The 19679-nt window shown below is 37.3% G+C and overlaps 4 protein-coding genes across 13 annotated transcripts; 2 read left to right on the top strand and 2 right to left on the bottom strand.

Annotated features, from left to right (window-relative positions):
* Nucleotides 1–368: 368 nt before the first annotated feature.
* On the top strand, nt 369–3027 carry LOC119999736 (uncharacterized membrane protein YuiD). 2 transcript variants are annotated; one of them, XM_038847462.1, is made up of 5 exons: nt 369–731; nt 1593–1749; nt 1984–2034; nt 2222–2314; nt 2700–3027. In XM_038847462.1, exons 1-5 carry the CDS (start codon nt 580–582, stop codon nt 2775–2777), a joined length of 531 nt encoding a protein of 176 aa, XP_038703390.1. In that variant the 5' UTR covers nt 369–579; the 3' UTR covers nt 2778–3027. The 2 variants fall into 2 exon arrangements, with proteins under 2 accessions (XP_038703390.1, XP_038703392.1); XM_038847464.1 differs by having other exon boundaries at nt 599–731; nt 1585–1749.
* Nucleotides 3028–3140: 113 nt separating this feature from the next.
* Nucleotides 3141–5392, bottom strand: LOC119999735 (remorin 4.1-like). Its single transcript, XM_038847461.1, has 3 exons — nt 4369–5392; nt 4179–4260; nt 3141–3658 (listed from the first exon to the last, which is right to left on the bottom strand). Exons 1-3 carry the CDS (start codon nt 5106–5108, stop codon nt 3449–3451), a joined length of 1032 nt encoding a protein of 343 aa, XP_038703389.1. The 5' UTR covers nt 5109–5392; the 3' UTR covers nt 3141–3448.
* Nucleotides 5393–6831: 1439 nt separating this feature from the next.
* On the top strand, nt 6832–14926 carry LOC120000733 (cyclin-dependent kinase G-2-like). Of its 8 annotated transcripts, none has more exons than XR_005468644.1 (10): nt 7373–9117; nt 9568–9703; nt 9842–9930; nt 10014–10043; nt 10124–10235; nt 10327–10433; nt 10550–10907; nt 11096–11177; nt 12694–12778; nt 14372–14926. XR_005468644.1 is itself a non-coding variant. In XM_038848849.1 (8 exons), exons 2-8 carry the CDS (start codon nt 7373–7375, stop codon nt 10647–10649), a joined length of 2319 nt encoding a protein of 772 aa, XP_038704777.1. In that variant the 5' UTR covers nt 6832–7002; nt 7297–7372; the 3' UTR covers nt 10650–11041. The 8 variants fall into 8 exon arrangements, 3 of the variants coding, with proteins under 3 accessions (XP_038704777.1, XP_038704776.1, XP_038704778.1); XR_005468645.1 differs by having other exon boundaries at nt 14300–14926; XR_005468646.1 differs by lacking the exon at nt 14372–14926 and having other exon boundaries at nt 10550–10726; nt 10799–10907; nt 12694–13121.
* On the bottom strand, nt 14283–18805 carry LOC120000735. Of its 2 annotated transcripts, XM_038848853.1 has the most exons (5): nt 18208–18805; nt 16705–17136; nt 16142–16448; nt 14941–15111; nt 14283–14818 (listed from the first exon to the last, which is right to left on the bottom strand). In XM_038848853.1, exons 1-4 carry the CDS (start codon nt 18664–18666, stop codon nt 14969–14971), a joined length of 1341 nt encoding a protein of 446 aa, XP_038704781.1. In that variant the 5' UTR covers nt 18667–18805; the 3' UTR covers nt 14283–14818; nt 14941–14968. The 2 variants fall into 2 exon arrangements, with proteins under 2 accessions (XP_038704781.1, XP_038704779.1); XM_038848851.1 differs by having other exon boundaries at nt 14734–15111.
* Nucleotides 18806–19679: the final 874 nt, after the last annotated feature.

Genomic DNA, 19679 nt, shown 5'->3' with positions numbered 1-19679 from the left:
AAAAATTATTAGTGTTTAGAATTTAGGGTTTAATTTTTTGTGTTTAAGATTTATGGTTTAATGTTTAAAATTTAATATTTAGAAGTTTTTTTCTCAAACACTATTACATTATGAATATCAAAATACATATTTTAATTCATTATTTAACATAATTTTGAGGAAAAAATTAAAATCGAAATTGGAGCCTCATATTTCTAAAATATGAGCATCATTTTATTCTAAAAAATCCCATATGACAAGGTGAAATAATCATTGAAGAAGTTCTTAGATTAGATACAAAAAGACGGCTGTCAAAAAAAAAAGAAGCCAAAGGCAACCCAAATTTGAGTTATTATTACGATTTGGGTATATTCTAGGTTTCGTGGGATATTCAGTTGGAGACTCGCAAGGGCGAAGACCGTTAGCTCATGAGAAACAGAGCGAGCAACAACAATAACAAACCAAAACATAACGTATTCCCACTCTCTTCCCTTCCCTTCTCTTCTCTCAACGTACACGAATTCCATACAGAAAACCCAGTCTTTACTCTTACCAATCCCGTCTTTTCTTGAATTTCAATCCCTCTCTCTGTATCTAAACATGGACGACATGGCAGCGACGTCGACGACCGGGTCGTTGATCCAAAACGACGCTTCATCCATGTCATCGTCTTCAATCTTCACCAACTACCCTTTCCTATCTGCTCTTGTTGCCTTCGCAATTGCCCAATTCACCAAGTTCTTCACTTCCTGGTACTTTTTAATCTCTCTTTCTATTTTCTTGATTTGGAGTTTGAGATCTTTGTGGATATTTGGATCTGGATTTTGTGTTCCTGGACTCAATGTGCGTGTGTATTACTGTATTTGAATGTTGTTCGTTATTATTGGGATTGAAATTTTGACGAGATTTGAGGGTAATTGCGATTGTTTTTTAGTTAACTGTTAAGCTGGATGTTTGGGACGAATGTGATTCTGTTTAGAAGTATTGAATCCAGCTATATCAAGTCCTGGAAAGAAAGTTCATATCATCGTCATAAAATAATCCTTTTCTTGTTCGTTGCGTTTAGGGCATGAATTATCAGATTTGCTTTTGAATTATAAGGTTTGATTTTGTCCTCTTTTTTTTTTCAATTTAATTGTCATCTGCAGCTGCTGGGAATTCTAATTGAAATGAAATACTAGGTAAAAATGCTAGGATTTGCTGAGCTTTTGATAAGATGCAATGGTCTTGATTGAAAAGTCGAAATAACATATAGAAAGAGAGAACTTTTTAAAGATTTTGTTCTATAAGAACTCATAACTCATATGCTGACTTCTTTGTTAACTTAGCCTTCATTGTCGAGATGCTTGTTCACATAATTTTATACAGCTGATGGAAATCCTAATTTTGTTAACTTCTTTGATTCGCAAGCATTGTAGACTGACATGAAAAACTGACTAGGATTCTGTAATTTTTTTCAAGCTTTTCAATTGGCCATTGACAATATGTTTTTCTCATAAAATGTGATGGCCTTTACTAGATTTAATTTATAAATACAGGGTTGTGACTGGTGTGGAGTCGTATATGATATAACTAGTTTACACCTAAGAATCTCAAGTTTCTTAGATTTGCAGGTATAAGGAAAGACGATGGGATCTCAAGCAACTTGTTGGATCTGGCGGAATGCCATCTTCCCATTCTGCAACTGTTACTGCTCTTGCCTTTGCCGTGGGGCTGCAAGAAGGATTTGGAGGATCTGTCTTTGCCATTGCATTGATCTTCGCTTGCGTTGTAGGCTATCTCATCATCTCTTCTATTTCCATGGCCTCTTTAAGTTTTTTGTGTAAGATCATGTTTGTGTTTAAGTATTTTATCAGCGGATAAACAGATTTCTCACTTCATAGTCTCTATAAGAGTTTGAGACAATCTGATATAGGTGTAATAACAAAGTTATCATGAAAGAAACAGGTTTCTAAATTAAGTGGAAATGTGGAGAGATTCTGAATGTTATAAATTTGGTGGCAGGTGATGTATGATGCAACTGGGGTGCGGTTGCATGCTGGTCGCCAAGCAGAGGTTTGATTCTTTGACTCTTCATTTCTTCTCTCTTGTCCTGCAACCCGTCACTAATATACTGCATCTCATGTAATATTTTGTTGTTTTGACTTGAACCACGCTAGACTGTTTACACTATTTGATTGAACATCATCTTTGGAAACTTTTTTTTTTAATTTTTTGCTTATAACAAATGAATATTTTCCAGGTTCTGAATCAAATTGTTTATGAACTTCCGGCGGAACATCCTCTGGCTGAGAGCAGACCATTACGTGAACTTCTTGGTCACACCCCCCCACAGGTTTGGATGCTGCATTAGATTAACACCTTTTGAGAAATGAATAGATTCGCATAGCGTATCATATAGTGCAGTTTAATTAACACAAGCCCTTGTCATGTTAACTCAGGGAGATGCTGTTCTGCTTTCTCTCTTTATAGTATCTTCTGATCAAATGTTGATTTGTAAACGAGATGTTAGCTTCTTTTGGCACATGGTTTGTTATTTGAGATCTTAGGTCTGGCAATCAAAAAGCTTACTTTTCCCGCTAAAATTGAAGGGCATTCTCTTCCTCACGATTAAATTTTTGTAGACATTAGGATGTGGTACTTTATTTTTCGGATTGGCATTGAAATTACTTTCTGCGAGTACACCGTTCATAGTTTGCTACTCTCACATCTTTTTACAGGTTGTTGCTGGTGCCTTGGTCGGGATTTCCACAGCAGCAGTTGGGTATTTGATCACGAAGATAACTAGCCAGAGCTGATGTTCAAATAGATCATATATATCCTCTTATGGCATTTCTGACAAGTGAATTCCAGAAGGCTACAAGACATAATTGCATCTCACACATATAGATCATCAGAATTCTTCGCATCTTGTTGTCTATAGCGTAATACCTAATCCCATTGAACTGCATTAAGAATGTAATTTGATCGATTGCAATTATATGAAACAAAGAAATATGTTCATGTTAAATTTCTTCAATGAATTGCAATGGTTACCATCCTTGGTGATATTAGATATTCCCGGGGGACTGATTCGGGAAGCAAAAACACATTAACACAAATCTGTTGAATTGCAGGGCATTGGCTTACCAGAATTAAGTGACTGCAGTACTGCATACCCATTTTTGTAAGCAATGTGGGGAAACCACTGCAGACTCCAATTTCTTTTTTACAATTGCAACCCAAAATACATGGCTTTGGTTCAGGTGATGACTAATAAACATATATGTATGCAGTTTTTTCATATGTCCTGAGACTTAATATTTTTCTGCTTTTCCCAGATCATGTGATCAGAGAACTTACAGAGTTAGAACTTGTACAGCATTTCAAGAAATCAAATAAATAAATTTCATAAGATCACATTGTTAATTGCGAAAGCAATGAAATTGAGCGCGACGACAACGTTTTTAAGTCGTGTTTTGCAGAGTTGCTACCAGCAGAGGGAGGGCAGCTTGAAGGAGAATGAAGTGGGCATGTGACCATTTCTCCTTATGTAATCTGCCTTCTCACAAGTCCTGACAGCCTTCTCATTCAGTTCAGCCTCAGCATTCACTCGCTTCTCTTCTGCTACTCTCCTTGTCGCTGCAATCTTGTTTGCCATCCTCTCTTGTGCCCTAGCTTTCAATCTCTCCGCCTTTACCTGATATTATTCACAACTTACTCATCAGAAAAATACATTACATGCCAGTACATTGAGATTCCTACAACATATTACAAGTCCTATTAGAAGGGTTTTGAGTTCGATTGCCGCTGTGAGCAATACCCTTGTGGTCATGGGTTAGCTTTTGGCCCGATTTATCCTATCATCAGATAGAAAACTTTTGTGCGCACGGGCATGACTTCCCAGGTTCCAAAGGGCGCTAATGTCGTTCTCAATACCCAAAAAAAGAGAGGGTGTGGACATGTCATTTGGCTATAGGGTTGTGATATTACTTTGAAACACCATTTATCCTAAAGTCGGCTCAAATTGTTAGGCTGAATCTTAATCTTTTCTCCAACAGAATGAATCCCCCACAACCCCTCACACACAGTATTATTAGAGCTAAAAGTTCTGCAAATCACTTCCTTGCATTGCAACCAATAGCATTCCAACATACTTTGCAGAATCTTCCAAATCAACCATAACAAGGATAAGTTGAGGCAGAACTGGTAATTCATACCTCCATTTTCTTCATTTCCATCTCAGCTTTTCTCTTCTCGTGGTTCTCCCAGGCTTGAATCTTCACCTCTTCACGCTTATACCTGAAATTAATTACACAATAAAAAATAAAATAAAAAACACATCATATCAGCTACTATTCCAATCGCTGCAAATCACAAAAAAAAAATCCAGAATGCAATAGAGTGTACCTTGCAGTGTATTTGGCTCTTTCTGCTTCATCCCAGGCAATTGCTCTTGCCTCTAGAGGACTTAACTTTCTAGCTTGTTCTGAATCCTTGCTTTTTGGTGCCTTATGTGCTTTTTCAACACCTTGTACTACTACTACTACACCATTTTGAGACCTTACAGGAGTCGAAGATCCAGAAGAAATGGGGCTCCGACCGACCGGTGTTGAGGATCTGATAGGTGTAGCTGCTCTTGAAGGCTCTTGGCTTGCAATTGGAGTCATCTCAGTACCCATATCTCTCAAACAAATTGATCTAATACCCCCAGAAGTTGGATTATCCTCACAATCAACCTTCTTTGTTTCAGATTCATAATGATTGTTTGGCAATGAAAGATGAAACCCATGTTGCTGTTCATTTTCATCTTCACTGCTCGAGTAGTCCTGCTCCTTCTGAGGAACTGGAGCAATGAGTCTCCTGTCATCGGCATTGGAGTTCCTTGGCTTGTTCTTCTGATTTTTATCTCCTCCTCCTCCTCCAACTCTTGACAAACCCACCAGCCATTTCTGTGCATCATCCCATTTTGATGGTGTTGGCTTGCCTAAAGCCGTTCTATGGTGATGATGAGAAGAACTACGAGTTATACTAACTCCATTAACGTTCCCTTTGTGAAACTCAAAGCTGTTGTTGATGCGTGCACCAGTTGAAATCTCGGGTGTTGATCCTGCATTGTTGTTACACCCTTTATCCTCTATAGATCTCATTTTTTTTTCAACACAAACTAGCTAGAGCTCGAACAATGTCTATATTGAGATACTTAATGCTACCAAACTAAGAACTCTAAAGGTCTGGAACTGGCATCAATCAAGAAGTAGTGGACCCATTAATGTATAGGAAAAAAGTACACAAAATGAAGCTCAAAACTCAAGCTATGAAGCATTGAAGCTTTCACTATTCATAAATGTCAAGACACCCACTAAAGAGATTGAACTGAAAAGTCTGTATTTTTTTGCAGAGAATATCACTCTTTAGTCTTTACAACCATAGATTTCTGAGACTAGGAAGACTAGAGATGCAGAAGTTTCAGATCCATTAACCAATAAAAAAAAAAACAACAAAAAAATCTGTCACAAATGGTTGTAAAAATTTAACCATTATTTTCATTGAAAACAGTAAACTTTTTTATCTGTATTTTACTATTTTACCTAAGCGGAATCTTGGAGAAATCTAAGTTTCTAGTTTGGAGTTTGGACAGCTCCGGAGAGAGAGAGAGAGAGAGCCGTTTATGATTTGTCCTGTTAGTGTTAGAGGGTGGTTGACACGTGGACTGTGGAAGGTGTCAGGGGATCAGGTGGGCCTTGTCTTGTCGGGTGGGTTTCTGAGATTTTCACGTGTCCGTGAATGGGCCGTCGCAGATATGGGCTTGTCGTTGGGTTTATTAGATTTGACTACGTATATAATTGCGTGTACCCGTTTTTACTGTATTTGGGTAATGGACGGTGATGGTGCGTGATCGATCTTCGATGAATAGTAACCTAAATAAGCTGGCATTCATTTGGTAGGGACCACAATTTTTCGATATTACAGCAACGGGTCCAAATGGGATGTCTTGGGCTTGGACCCTACAGTTAGTGGTTACTACCAATCAATCGTGGACTCTGAAGCTTCACCGGGTGACAAGGAGACTAATTCGGTGATGGCTTGCAAAGTATAATATAATTTTCTAAAGTTTTTTTTATTGCCATTATTAATATTTTTTTTGAAAAGGAGACTAATTCGGTGATGGCTTGCAAAGCATAATATAATTTTCTAAAGTTTTTTTTATTGCTATTATTAATATTTTTTTTGAAAAATCCATAGGTCACACACACGTTAGTCATGCCCAAATCTCAATCATTTGATGAGAATAGAATCCTGGACCTAAGGTCCTGGACAGACAATCTGACCAACCAGATTACCCCATTCTCGCTATTATTAATAATTAGATCTTGCATAAATACTATATAATTCATCCTCAACTTTAGAAACTCCAGTAATATCATGTAATAGGAGACGTGGCGTAATAGTAGCGGGAGCACACCGCCCCACTTTATATATATGGTTAGTATGAGTGACAAGGGATTACAGACCATACAATTAGCTCAATTGTTTATACCTCTAGTTTTAAGGCAATGATTACTTTAGCATACTAAAATATAAAATTTTAGTTTTTAAGATACTATATATAAAATTAAAATTTCCAATATATAGATATATATTTTATTATCTTAATATGATTATAATCAAGTTGGTATTATCATATGTTCATAGAGTCTAAATACAGTTATGATACAAATTACGTAGATTTTTTTTTTATTTTTTAATAAGAAATTTTTTTTCGGCTACAATCACATTGCTCCACGTGCAATTGGGCCACATCGTTTATTGTTTATACATAATTTTTAAATCAACGATATTCACATTTTCAATAAGGAAAACTAATCAAAGGCCAATAGGCCATCCCGTCGCGGACCCAAAAAAACTCGTTTACGGTCTCCTCTCTGGCTTCGCTATATTTGATATTTCTACTGTATCTCTCGATTCCACGGCTCTCGCTTTCCCTCCATATCATTCTAGGACAACTGATCGCCGCCTCTTAGGGTTTCGTCTCCACCTCCGGTAAGCCCTTTCACGCGTGAGAGGTAGATACTCATCGCTCAATTCTCTCGATTCTTAGGGTTTCCTCCTCTTTGCTTCATCGTCTCGCGCTTCAATTCTTAGGGTTTCGTTTTGAACCTTGTTTTAAATCTTTAAATTCTTCGAGTTGAAACAGGAGAATAATCAGATCTCGAGTCTTCGATCAATTTTAATTTTGTTCTGCTACTTGATTGCTATTGCTTTTAGATATTTTTTAGAGATTCTTTTTTGAAAATAGGAAAACAAAATTGTTGAAGGTGATTGCTTCTGTGTTAGGGCTAGGTTTATAGGTGAATTGGTTGGAATTGGTCTCGGGGGTTTTTGCTTTGTTGAGGTTTAGTTCACTGACTATATGGCGGCTGGGAGACATGGGAGTTCTCGTGATAGCGAGTTCAGGGGCCGCGAGTCTGGTGTTGAGGTGTTGAGGCGGGATTTTGCTCATTCCAAGGAGGAGTATGATCGGAGCAGGAATGGTGGTAATTCTAATAATGATGGAAGGGCTCAAGCTCGTGGGGTAAGAGATCAGGGAAGGCTTAGACAGAAAGATGTCAAGGAGAGGGATGTTGTTAACGGTGGATACAGGTCCTCTTCAAGTAGGAGTGATTCAGGCAGCAGTGGTGGTGGTGGACATGGGCCCCGTCCATGTGGTTTTTCAGTTAGGGCTGTTGATAGGGAGCCTGGTGAGTTGTCAAGTGAGAGTGGTTCTGATGATGCCATTGAAGCTGAATCACAGGTAAAAGATATTGAGGCCTCTGAGACTGTTGAGAATGGGATTCATGCTTCCCCTTTGGTGAAGAAGAGGAAGTTTTCACCTATAGTTTGGGATAGAGATGACAGGGACGTAAGTGATGCATCAAGAACAAGAAGTAGAATTAGCACAACTGTGGCAGCTCTTCCTCCCCCACCACCACTGCCCAAGGTGTATCGGCAGTCACCTAATGTTGTTCCTGGTGGAGGCGTACAAATATCTCTGATTGCGGATGGTAAAAGCAATGATTTGCAATTGTCTTCACCAGTAGAGCCTTCTGTAGCTTCTGGGGGTGCCCAAGATTCTCTGTCGGAATCCCCTTTGGGCATGTCTTCTTCGCCAGTAAAGGAGCAGCAGTGGGGAATTTATCAGGTTGCAAAGCAGCTTGAAGATGATGATTATGTGCCAACTCGGAACATTTCATCTTCTCGATGGGCAGCTGGAAACAATTCTCCGGTGGATGAAGGGGAAATTGTGGAAGAGGAAATGCCTAAAAGGAAGAAGAAAATTATGCATATAGAGTCCTTGGATGCTGAAGTACGGAAAAAATCTGTAACTCCCGAGGAAGGAGAGCCAAAGAGAGAAGGCTCTGAAGTAGCCAGGGCGAGGTCATGTGAATCTGATGAACGAGGTGTGCCTACTATGTCTTTGAGTGGGGATGATTACTCCGGTACTGATTCGGAGAAGGATTACATGGACATTGATGAGGAACGCAATAACAATAATAATAGTCTTAGCCGGTCGGATAACGATACTGAGGAAGAAGATGATTCTCGTGCAACTCCAGAACCTCTGGCTCCTCCCCAAAGAAGCATAAACATGCTTCAGGGCTGTAGAAGTGTGGATGAGTTTGAAAGACTAAATAAGATAGATGAAGGAACATATGGTGTTGTATATAGAGCTAGAGATAAGAAGACAGGAGAAATTGTAGCCTTGAAAAAAGTGAAGATGGAGAAAGAAAGAGAAGGTTTTCCATTAACTTCTTTGAGGGAAATAAACATTCTCCTTTCCTTTCATCACCCATCAATTGTGGATGTTAAAGAAGTTGTTGTAGGGAGTAGCCTAGATAGTATTTTTATGGTGATGGAATATATGGAACATGATCTGAAAGGACTCATGGAGTCAATGAAGCAGCCATTTAGCCAGAGTGAGGTTAAATGCCTTATGCTTCAGCTCTTGGAGGGTGTGAAATATCTCCATGATAACTGGGTTCTCCATCGAGATATGAAGACGTCAAATCTGCTTTTAAACAACAGGGGTGAGTTGAAGATTTGTGATTTTGGGTTGGCTCGTCAGTATGGCAGTCCGTTGAAACCTTACACACATCTTGTGGTTACTCTTTGGTACAGGTGAGCAGCACTTGCATATTTACATATTTCCATCTTATAGAGTTGATCATGCCTGTTGCTTCTTTGCTTATCTTTTAATCTGCATGACCTTACATATTTGTATGGCATGATTTTGTGAACTTTATATGTTTATGGAGGTTTTATTTCAAATATTGATCTGCATATTTGGTTGGTATATTTTATTTGATAAATTGTTTGTGGCCAAAGCCACTGATTGAAAGCTATCTACATATGATTAAGCTAGCGAGAAACTTTCTCAGTATTAGACCTGTTCTGTCTAGTGGTATTTGTGGTCTCCTTTGGCCATTTTAGCCAATTTTATTTGTGACCATGTCTTGGCTCAGAGTTCTTATCTGATTATAGGTGGCTTTGACATGTGCTCACACATGTTCTCGTTGTACATTAGTTAATTTATGAGTGAAGCAGTTAATATCCCTTGGTCATATGCAGGGCACCTGAACTCTTGCTGGGAGCGAGACAATATTCAACGGCAATTGACATGTGGTCACTCGGTTGTATTATGGCCGAATTATTAGCCAAGGAACCATTGTTCAATGGGAAAACCGAATTTGATCAACTCGACAAGGTAATTAAATTACAGGGAAGAAAGGTAAATTTATTTTGTAGATATGCACTTTTTGTAGCAAAAGTTGCTGTACTGCCATGATATTACTCTTGTATTTTTCACAATTCTTGTAATTATACTAAGGGTTTTTGTCCCCAGATTTTCCGAAGCCTTGGGACACCAAACGAAGCGATTTGGCCTGGATTTTCCAAGCTGCCAGGAGTCAAGGTCAATTTCGTCAAACACCAGTAAGTATGGATTTTTCATGACCCTATAGCTTCCCAAGCCATGATCAATTGCTGATGTTCTTGTATTGCCACTGTTTTCCCAGGCTCCAGCTTTGGGTGATCCTGGTCTGGCTGTGTGGCCTCTTTTGGTGATACTTTCAGTGACATAGTATCTTCCCTTTGTTTTTATTAATTGGTGATATACTCCTTTCAGGTATAATATGCTGCGTAAGAAATTCCCAGTGACCTCTTTCACTGGATCCCCAGTTTTATCTGATGCAGGATTTGACTTGTTGAACAAACTTCTAACTTATGATCCTGAGAAGGTAAAGCACTAATTAGCTGTTGGTTCTTCGGTTATTTAATGATTGTGTAGTGTGTTTAGTGACTTATACAAATGTCATGGGCATCATGCAGCGGATAACTGCTGAAGCTGCTCTTAACCATGAGTGGTTTAAAGAAGTTCCTCTTCCAAAGTCTAAAGATTTTATGCCTACATTTCCTGCTCAACATGCTCAAGACAGGTATACTGACCTTGTACCCTTGAAATGACTGAAAGTTTTACTTTCAGAATTTTACTTTCAGGAGTAGTTTTATGTGTTCGTTTCGTTTGTCTGAGTCTCTTTTGGGGTTTTATCAGGCGTCTTCGAAGAATAATGAAGAGTCCTGATCCTTTGGAAGAGCAACGGAAAAGGGAGTTGCAGCAAGGGGATTTAGGCGCTAGGGGTTTGTTTGGCTAAGGTGCTAAGCTTTACTGGCAGCGACGTTTCCTCCATGCCTTAGTTTCTGCTGTTTCTGACAATTGGACATGGCTGAGGTGAGAGGCATGTATTGAAAGGAAGTTGCCAGTATTCTTTACCAGACGATCATTCATGCTGTTTTTTAGCAGGACAACTGATGATCTGGGTGGAGAATCTATTTGCCTCATCCGTTCTAACCAGTGCAGGTTAACTTTGTTCAGCTTAGAAAATCATCTGTGACACTGCTTGTATTGCAAGGTGTGGCATAACACCCTTTCTTTTAAAAATCAGTTCCAGCTGAAACTTGTATATGTAACATATTTTGATTCTCACAATGAAAACACTTATATTAAAATTCAGTTTCAATAGTAGAACCTTATGGATTTACTGAATTACTATCCATTATTGGTTCTGTGTTTTTTTAATGTTCACATTGTGTTTGCAAGAGACCTGTGGTGTGAAGTGTGGAGAAGACGTTCTTAGCTTTTCACTGACGAAGAATTTGACAGTAACCAAAATACTTCCGAGGTAATTTATCAATTTGATGTAGTCTGGGATCAGGGTTACTATTTCTTCCGTGAGGCCATAGTGGGTAGGATTTGGTTTTAGAGCTGAGTGATGTATAATTATGTGGTATAGTTTTTGCTATTTTGTCTTTTTTTCCCTTATATGGATTTAATCAGGTTAACTTTGCTAGTAAAGACCAAATTGTCTAAAATGTTTTTCTTTTGTTTAAAAAAAATGCGTTCTCCCAAGTAAATAAAAAGGAAAAAGCATTATTTGTAGCAACAACAAAGCCACATAGGAGAGTGATTTTGTATGAGCAAAAGTAATCTGAATGAACTCGAATGTCATGTTGGTAATGAATGTGAGAAATGATTCTTAATGATGGCATTTGTATCAAATCAAGGCCTATGCATATATTTTAAATCCTCATTTTTATTTTTTCAACCTGAAAGTTACTGAGATAATACCATTGACTTCTTATAAGACTAGACGAGTTAGCCACATTACGAACCAAGCCTGGTTTCTCTCAATAAATTTGCTTGTACCATAAATTAACTGAAGGTATGTGTTATTTTGGATGTATCTTGGAGTATAGCTATGTCTTGTATGTGATCACAGTTGTTGCCAGTAGATAAAAAAAGGATATTGTATGTACTGGGTCAAGAAAGTAGTGACAGCTTCCGTTCTAATTGTGTTGATGGAACTAAAGATTCTTGCAGTTTCTGCTCTTGGCCATATTAATCAGTTTGATCCAGCGCTATGTTTGTGATGTTAAATATTTTTGGGCAAATTAGTGGTGATACTTTCCTTGTCATACTAAAAATGTTAGATTCTCAACTACTCTGAAGTATGACTTCAATGAATATTCATTAAAAAAAGACTTCAACGAAATGCTCTGGCTGAGAAACTTGGTAAGATAGTAGGGACTGAGATCTATACCAGGATCATTCTTGTAGAGACCTTAATGGCTGAACTTAAGCTATTATACATGTGCTATTTTTTTGCTTCATTCTCAATTAATATGTAAATGTAAATACCTTCATGGTCCATTCTAAAAACAACAAATATATTTGAGGGTAAGAAAATCCCACATTAAGCAGGAGACTGTGTTTGGAAATTTCTAGTTTCTTGACGTTGGAGAATTGATGTAGCATATATGTTCATAACTGCACTGTTTCTAAAATGCTAGGCCAGCCCGTGTTATATAAAAGATTATCACCAGTTGTAATTGTAGACGAATGCACACTCCTGTTGAGAGGATGTCGAATCGAACGAACAATTTGATTTTAATCTTTGTTGCTTTGTTTCCATTCATAGCATGGAAGAAAAAACTTCTACTTGTGAAAGCAAAGTATTTGAATCTAGACTTACATTGTACTGTGTAATTTATTTACTTTAATCACTTACATCTTAAAAGTGAAGAGGACAGCTGTTTTGCATTTTTTTTTATTCTTTTCTGCACTGCTGGTATGAGAAAATTCAAACCTATGATGATCCCAGACACTTTTTATGACATTGTCTGCGAATGTCACTGCAGTATCAAAGCAAGCAGGTTGAGGAGGCTCCCTCATACTGTGGATTTTATAGAACTTCCAATTAGATGTTCTCCGGGCTTGCCAGAGGTACTATACATACCTTGGTTTGTTATAATTTGTTGAAATGAAATAGTTCGTATGTTCATATTTGATATAGTGATATAGTTTTTTTATGCATAAGTTTAATCAGTAACTTGTGTTTGTGGAAATGTACTGTAGGTTTCTTTCAAAGAAACTTAGAAAATGTGTCTTTTTCTTCTAATTGTGTTGAGGATAATTCTTAACTAAAATAGAATTGCATATGGGGTTTTTGGTTTGTGTTTGACATTGAGAAACCAGCTTGTTAAGTACTTGGAATGATCACCATAGAACAAAGATGTATTTTTTTCATATAAAAAGATGATTGAATGCAAAAATGTTGCCTTGCATTTGTTAGTTTAACTGGAATGTTTATAATTTCGTCAAATTAATTATTTACTGGGATATATGTATTTCGAGGGACTCATAATTAGTAAGAAGTGGAATTGGAGATGACAAATAAATGATGGCAAAATTAGTCATCTTAGGCCGAATTCACTGGTCGATTATCTTCAATAATACTATACAAGGTTATCATGAAGAATGTTATAGATGTATGGCTTGCGAAAAAATGCATGATTTTTTTTGAGATGGGCAATAAGGCATCAGGAACGGTAATTCATGAAAGCAAGTGTAACATCTTGGTACCCCTTTTGTGGCTAAACACTCACCAACCCCAGGCACCTCGCTAGATGAAACCCTCCAAGGCTCCACCCCTCACCAACATAGTTAAATGTGGTGGAGGTGATTAATTGAGCTTGTTTAGTTCCTTTCATATCTAGTTTGGGTAATTTTAGACAATTTTTTTTATGAAATGAAAGGATATCCTCATTTGAGATTGGTGTTCAACACTGAGTTCTGGAAAATGGATTTTCATTAGTTCTCTATGTTCATGATTAGTTTCTTTTACCATCTTTATTTTATATTGAATAGTTTATTTTATTTTTGAGCACATGTTCTGGTCTTCTGGATGTTGCAGTTTGGTTAGTTTCATTTATATATTAACTGTGTTGTTGCATTTTATTTGCCTTGGAAAGCTGGTAGTTGCAGTGACAAGGTTCTTTGTTGTGCTAGCAATATCTGGCTTGCCAATATATTATTTTCATCGATTGTACCTTTTTTGATTGTATTTTGCTTATTTTTCTTCCCTTACTATCCCGTTTTTCACGGGAAACCACCACGGTTTTGGTTTCTGTCCTGCATCAGATTGGTCATGTCTTTTCATTACTTTCTTGGAAACTGGCTATATGGCCTTTAATGAATTTACCAAAAAAGTGAAACTGTTGTGTTTTCTTTTTGAAACAATTCTCATTTTGTTGTATTGATGCTGGTCTTGTGTGCGCGCGTTCCTTCTTCTAATTGTTTTCATGCATTTTGGCAAGTGTTTTGCAAATATTGCTGGTATAGTTGGCTTTTCCTATTCGATGAAAAATTGAAAACTATAACGAAACAGGGTTACTTGGATGATATTTTGTATACGAAAGCAACCGTAAATGTTTTTTTTTCTTTCTAACTTTCATTTTGTCAAAGATGAACAATGGGCAAAAACAAGGTGAAATGTCATGATCCATGGGATTTTCTGTGCTCTCTGTACGTATGTAGCGGTGGATACTTGCCTTCTGCTAACAGCTTTTCTACTAACAGTAAGTTTGCGAGGTTGGTGTACGCTTCTATCCCAGCCTAAATAAACAAAACGTGCGTTCGGATATCCTGTACAATATTTAATACCATGCATATCGATTACGTTGGCATGTCATGTCATTTTTTTTTCCCCTTTTTTCCTTCAGGGTAAGATGGGTAAAAACTTGCAAGTGAAAATTGTTTGGTAAATTTTTTGATGGTTATTTTACTCTCTTTTTTAATGTACCATTCAAACAAGTCTCTTTTGATTTGAGTTGAAGCAAAAATGTTGAGATTGAAGGTGTGCATCGTCTGTTGGAGCAAAAATGTTGTTGTAAAGCTCGTAAGTAAGGTGGAGGAGGAACCCCACCTCGTTAATGGGCTGTCTCGACCACTCCACTCCACTCCACTCCCTTGAGGAGTCCACAGCTGTGGAGGAATAATGGCAATTGAGTTTCAACGGTTGGCCTTCCGAGACACAAAGCTCTTAATTTCTATCCTGTTGACATAGATATATATATATATATATAAATAAATGCACAAATGACAACCTGTTGAGCAGCTCCTCATCGAAAGTGGTCATGTCGTGCTCAAAATTATGGTCTTTCCAAGTACAAAGGTAACCAAAGTGAGTTCAAGGAAGAAGATTGTGTTGAGAAGACCCCGATCAACTGTCCATCCAAAAATTGTGATTCCCCCAGGGTTCATCTGCAAATATATTACTGCAGAGAGCCAATTAAGTTAAAGCAGAATGGTGAGATTTTCACGTTAAGAGTGCATGAGATGCCCAGAATTTACTAGCAAAAAATAGAGACCAAACACGCACAGCAAAAGAAATTGCATTCAACCAAAAATGATTCATCATGACAGATGCCCAAAGACGTAGAAAATATCATAGTATTGCTAGGAGAATCAGAAAAATGGTTTAAAAAGAATCACCTAGAAGTTCATGGGTGCTCATAATGCCCAGGGAAAAAAAAGTTTTTACCATCCCTATTGTCTTCCAGGGATAGTAAAAATAGTCATAAAAAATAAGTAACAATAGCCTCCATTGAATGATTATCAAACCCTTAAATTCCAAATGACTAGTTTATATTATAAAAGAAAATAAGAAAAAAATAATCAAGTAATCAATACACATAAAGTCCTCATCCAATATCTTATCAAAATCCATTTCATAATCAGCAAACATCATCATTAATGATGCACAACTATCACAGTGGGGTTACCACCCATCAGTGTAACGTAGGATTACAGGAAAGTCCTTCACGGAAGTTGTGATCGGGTACATTTTTGTACACAAACCTAGGAGGCTAGGACCCAGTTTTACGTTTTGGGTGGAACTTTGACCTGTGCTCGAAATCTCTAGCACGCAAATAAAATTCCAAGAACAAGATTTATACACGATATATGCATGAGGTAAGGCCAGAATTGATATTGCCGCTTCCTAGAGACTAGAGTTTAACTTGCCTAGTGTTTCGCTAATCATAGCCCTTAACAGGAATAGAAATTTAGAATGTGATTTGTAGCATACAAGGGAAAGAATAGTACTTGTTGACCCTTTTCTCCCTTAGTCCCTTTTCCTTTTTGTGCTCCATAATGGATGAATTTTACATACAATTAGAACTCAGAAGCATGTGCCAACATCGCTGAAGTTAATTAACTTAAGAAGTGAAGTGATACATCATGATGCTTAATATGGTATGCAGAGAGGGAGAAAGAACTGATATAGATGAAGATATGAATTCTTACCAAAGGCATGTCTCTTGTAATATGAGGACATATAAGAAATCAAACGTGAATCTGTAGGCATCGAAACATAGTCGAGAGACTCCAAATCACTTTCAGAATAATTTATATGCAGCAAGTTTGGTAAACTGGCAGCTTGGATGTTGCCCGCACTGTTTGAAGTTCTCAATTGAGATGCATCAGCTGGACAGCATGCCGCTAATGCATGCCATCTACTTGCTAGAGAAGCAATGTTTTGGGCTCTGTGGGATATTTTTGTTGCAGCATGCAGGGATATAATTATCCCAATGACTTGAACAACTGAGGAGACCTGAAAAGTAGGTAAAACAGTGATAAAACCAAATATTTATTGAATAGCAGTGGTAAATGAATCGTATGCTAAAAAAATCAGCCTCCTGTTTGTCATTTCGCAATTAAGGATAATATACATGGTATTTGTGCCCCTCATCTGAGAGAGCTTCAAATATATATAGAAGCCCTTGAAAAATGGACCTGAAAGAACTTAAATTCACACATATAATTTGTCTGAAAAGGTACAAAGAAGAAATGAGTAGTGCAGGACTTACCGCAAAATCACCACCATTTATGGCAGTAATTATTCCACTGTACCCAGTGGTCTGGAATAGAGTCATGAATAGGCTAGCTGTGACAACCACGAACTCTAGAAGAAGATAAATTCGGAATCTATGGCTTATCTTAGAGAGATGATACCTTAGACGGATATGTTCCTCCATAAGCACCAAAACATCAGATTCCCTTTCCAAGAGCTTTGCATAGTCATCAAAGTGAATAACTTGCAAGTTGCAGACTAAGTGAAATAAGGTGCTGGCTGTCAGAAATATTGCACTTACATAAGTCCAGGATAAGATCAAACCCAATAAGATTGCAACGGATTGCCACCATGATTCATGACGTATATATAAACCACGGATAACTTCACGCGAAACCTTTAGAATGAAACATGGTACTGACCCCCATATGAGCAAGCGCATAGATTCCTGCGGCAAGAAATTATGCAGAAAAATTATCTCCATGGCATCTAATATGGATTGTCCAAAATAGATGGTCATAGATGAAGCTATTTGGTATATTTCCTGGACTAACTCTTGGATGATGTTTTTCTTTTTTCGATAACAAAATCTTAGAAGATGCTGTCTTGGTATTTTGAATAACGCAAAGCAAGAATGATAACTCGATATGCAAGATAGTAAATGGGAATAAAAAAGTTAATCCCCTTTGGGCTTTGGGCGCTATAATCCTGGATCCTCATCAACATCATATAACCAAGAAATGTTGAGCATATGCCAGCCATGTGATTAACTTCATAATTGTTGAATTGAAATGACATGAAAAGAGGCATTACAGACTCAGCATTGAATCTTCCAGATTATCATGATTGAAACTGATGACTTCTCCTCCTCTTTTGTCACAACATGGCGAATCTAAGCTACATAAAAAGGAAGATGAATTAAATAGTCTTTTTGGGACTCATAACACTTTTCCTTTTAAGCTCGATTACGAAAAAGATTTGATGCCAGGAAGCCATTACATATGATCTCATCTCTTGCAAAGTTTTAAGTAATACAAACGTTAACCTGATATATGGAGTTTGATTCTCCAATTTGGGCAACAGACCAATGAACTCAACTAAGTTAAGAATTCTATTCATTAGTTTTCAACAAGATGTATGAATTTTCGAACTCTAGTCCCAAAATTTTGTCCCAGCAAAGAACAACCATCATAGATTTTTTTTGTATCTTAGTACACGCAGATAATGAATAAGCTGATGCCATCATGAGGAGCTATTGTCCCCAAAGCTGATGCCAATATGCAGTTTTGGAAATTAGTGATTCATAAAAATCTTTGCACACACTGTCATCACTTTGCAAGAAACACTACATGCAATGAACAATCTATTTACAGAATCAGAGCAACTAGGGAATGACATTCAATCCTTCCTTAATTTCAAATTATGCGGCATTCTTGGATCAGGAAACAATAAATTGGCATCAATTAAGCTTTAAATCAATTATAGACGCAAATAAAAACGCACAAGCTCGAAGACTCACCGAAATCTGGCGAATATAGAGGTTGCGTAATCGGTCCATGTGACCGCTACTTCGATCAACAAAGAGAAACTTCCTGATGCCATACTTACGTAAATTATGCGACAAACAAATCAGAGAAACAGCGGCCAAGCATGCCTGCGATGCCACGATATCAAGCTCGAAATCCTTGATCTGATACTCGTCGCAACCTTCACAATTCGGGAGCTCCAGTATCACGATCGGCAGTACTACCCCTACGAGGACGAAAACAGTCCAAGATAAAATGAAGCTCAACGGAGAAGATTGATTGAAGCCGAGAAATGTCAAGAAGGTCTCCAGCCTCCGAAGATTTCGATCGAGATCGGTCCCTTCATCCCTCGTTACTTCCTGTTGATGATGGTTTTCCTGAGAAAGGTTTGATTCCTGAAGGAGCGGAGTCTGCAAGGGAGGTTGGGGCACTTCGATGTTATTGTCTCCCATGGAAGCTGAGCCTCTCGATGGAGCTCCGATCGGATGGTTCCAGATTGAAATCTGGAGGTCGTTGATTTCGATCGACGATGGAAGAGAGATTAGTCATGTTAAATGATGGTAAATCAAACTGTTGAGACAGGTATAATTGAAGAAATGGATTTAATATTTGAATTTTTAAGTCGTGCGAGCGACATCTCTCTATAGATTTCAAATTTTGATTACTAAGGAGAATCACGGCCGTTAAATGATTAGAAATCAGGATCTATTCATTTGACTCCACTGATATTGCGAGTCCAGTAGATATTATTGTTGAAGATGACCCGTTCGATAGGTTAAGGACACAAAATATCTCATCACCGCGCACCGCAGGTGATTATTGGGTTTTAAAACAATGGTTACGTAATTAAAAAGTTCCTAATCCTTTTCTTTGGAAAATGACATCTGACAAATGAGAAAGATTTATTCTATTCATTTAATCAATGGAATAATTTTATTATATTTTTTTATTTTAGTATTCATTGTCAAAAATTTATTGTTTTAATATAGATTTCATTATTTTTTAAAACACAATTTAGAATTCATTGTTTTAGTTTTGAATCCATCCAATAAAACTCATCAACAATAAATGTTGTTAGAAAGAATTTTATGCACTGATTTGGAATATATAATTTTTTAAAAATCTAACATGTACTTTGAAAGTTAAATTTTTTTTTTAAATTTCATTTAAGAGATTTAGACTCTCACGGGTTATCACTACCACTATATGAACTACCTAACACTAGATTCACCGTCCAAGTTTCCCCTGTGGATATTAATATAAATCTAAACTCGGGTCAGCAAACCTGAAGTGCAAAATATTCACAAAAGAAAAGATGCAAATTTAAAAATTAAAAGTAGTAATCCAATAACATGTCCTTTCAATCTCAATCTAAAACGGATTAGATTTTCTTTTCTACTGGATAAGCCTAGATACTTTTATTGACTTTTTTTTTTTTTCCAGCTGTGTTGAAAAAGAAATAAAA

Source organism: Tripterygium wilfordii, chromosome 6 (assembly GCF_013401445.1).
Source record: "Tripterygium wilfordii isolate XIE 37 chromosome 6, ASM1340144v1, whole genome shotgun sequence".
Taxonomy (NCBI): Eukaryota; Viridiplantae; Streptophyta; class Magnoliopsida; order Celastrales; family Celastraceae; genus Tripterygium; species Tripterygium wilfordii.
Note: the sequence above shows the minus strand (reverse complement) of the source record. Positions and strands in the feature narration are given on the sequence as shown.

Coding starts and splice junctions, on each gene's coding strand:
- LOC119999736 (XM_038847462.1), top strand. CDS start 580: ATGGACGACATGGCAGCGACGTCGACGACCGGGTCGTTGATCCAAAAC. Junction 2,035..2,221: donor ATGCTGGTCGCCAAGCAGAG/GTTTGATTCTTT, acceptor AATATTTTCCAG/GTTCTGAATCAAATTGTTTA. Junction 2,315..2,699: donor TTGGTCACACCCCCCCACAG/GTTTGGATGCTG, acceptor ATCTTTTTACAG/GTTGTTGCTGGTGCCTTGGT.
- LOC119999735 (XM_038847461.1), bottom strand. CDS start 5,108: ATGAGATCTATAGAGGATAAAGGGTGTAACAACAATGCAGGATCAACA. Junction 4,261..4,368: donor AGAGCCAAATACACTGCAAG/GTACACTCTATT, acceptor AATTAATTTCAG/GTATAAGCGTGAAGAGGTGA. Junction 3,659..4,178: donor TGGAAATGAAGAAAATGGAG/GTATGAATTACC, acceptor GAATAATATCAG/GTAAAGGCGGAGAGATTGAA.
- LOC120000733 (XM_038848849.1), top strand. CDS start 7,373: ATGGCGGCTGGGAGACATGGGAGTTCTCGTGATAGCGAGTTCAGGGGC. Junction 9,118..9,567: donor GTGGTTACTCTTTGGTACAG/GTGAGCAGCACT, acceptor GGTCATATGCAG/GGCACCTGAACTCTTGCTGG. Junction 10,044..10,123: donor TGGGTGATCCTGGTCTGGCT/GTGTGGCCTCTT, acceptor TACTCCTTTCAG/GTATAATATGCTGCGTAAGA.
- LOC120000735 (XM_038848853.1), bottom strand. CDS start 18,666: ATGGGAGACAATAACATCGAAGTGCCCCAACCTCCCTTGCAGACTCCG. Junction 16,449..16,704: donor TAAATGGTGGTGATTTTGCG/GTAAGTCCTGCA, acceptor CCTACTTTTCAG/GTCTCCTCAGTTGTTCAAGT. Junction 15,112..16,141: donor TTACAAGAGACATGCCTTTG/GTAAGAATTCAT, acceptor GGCTCTCTGCAG/TAATATATTTGCAGATGAAC.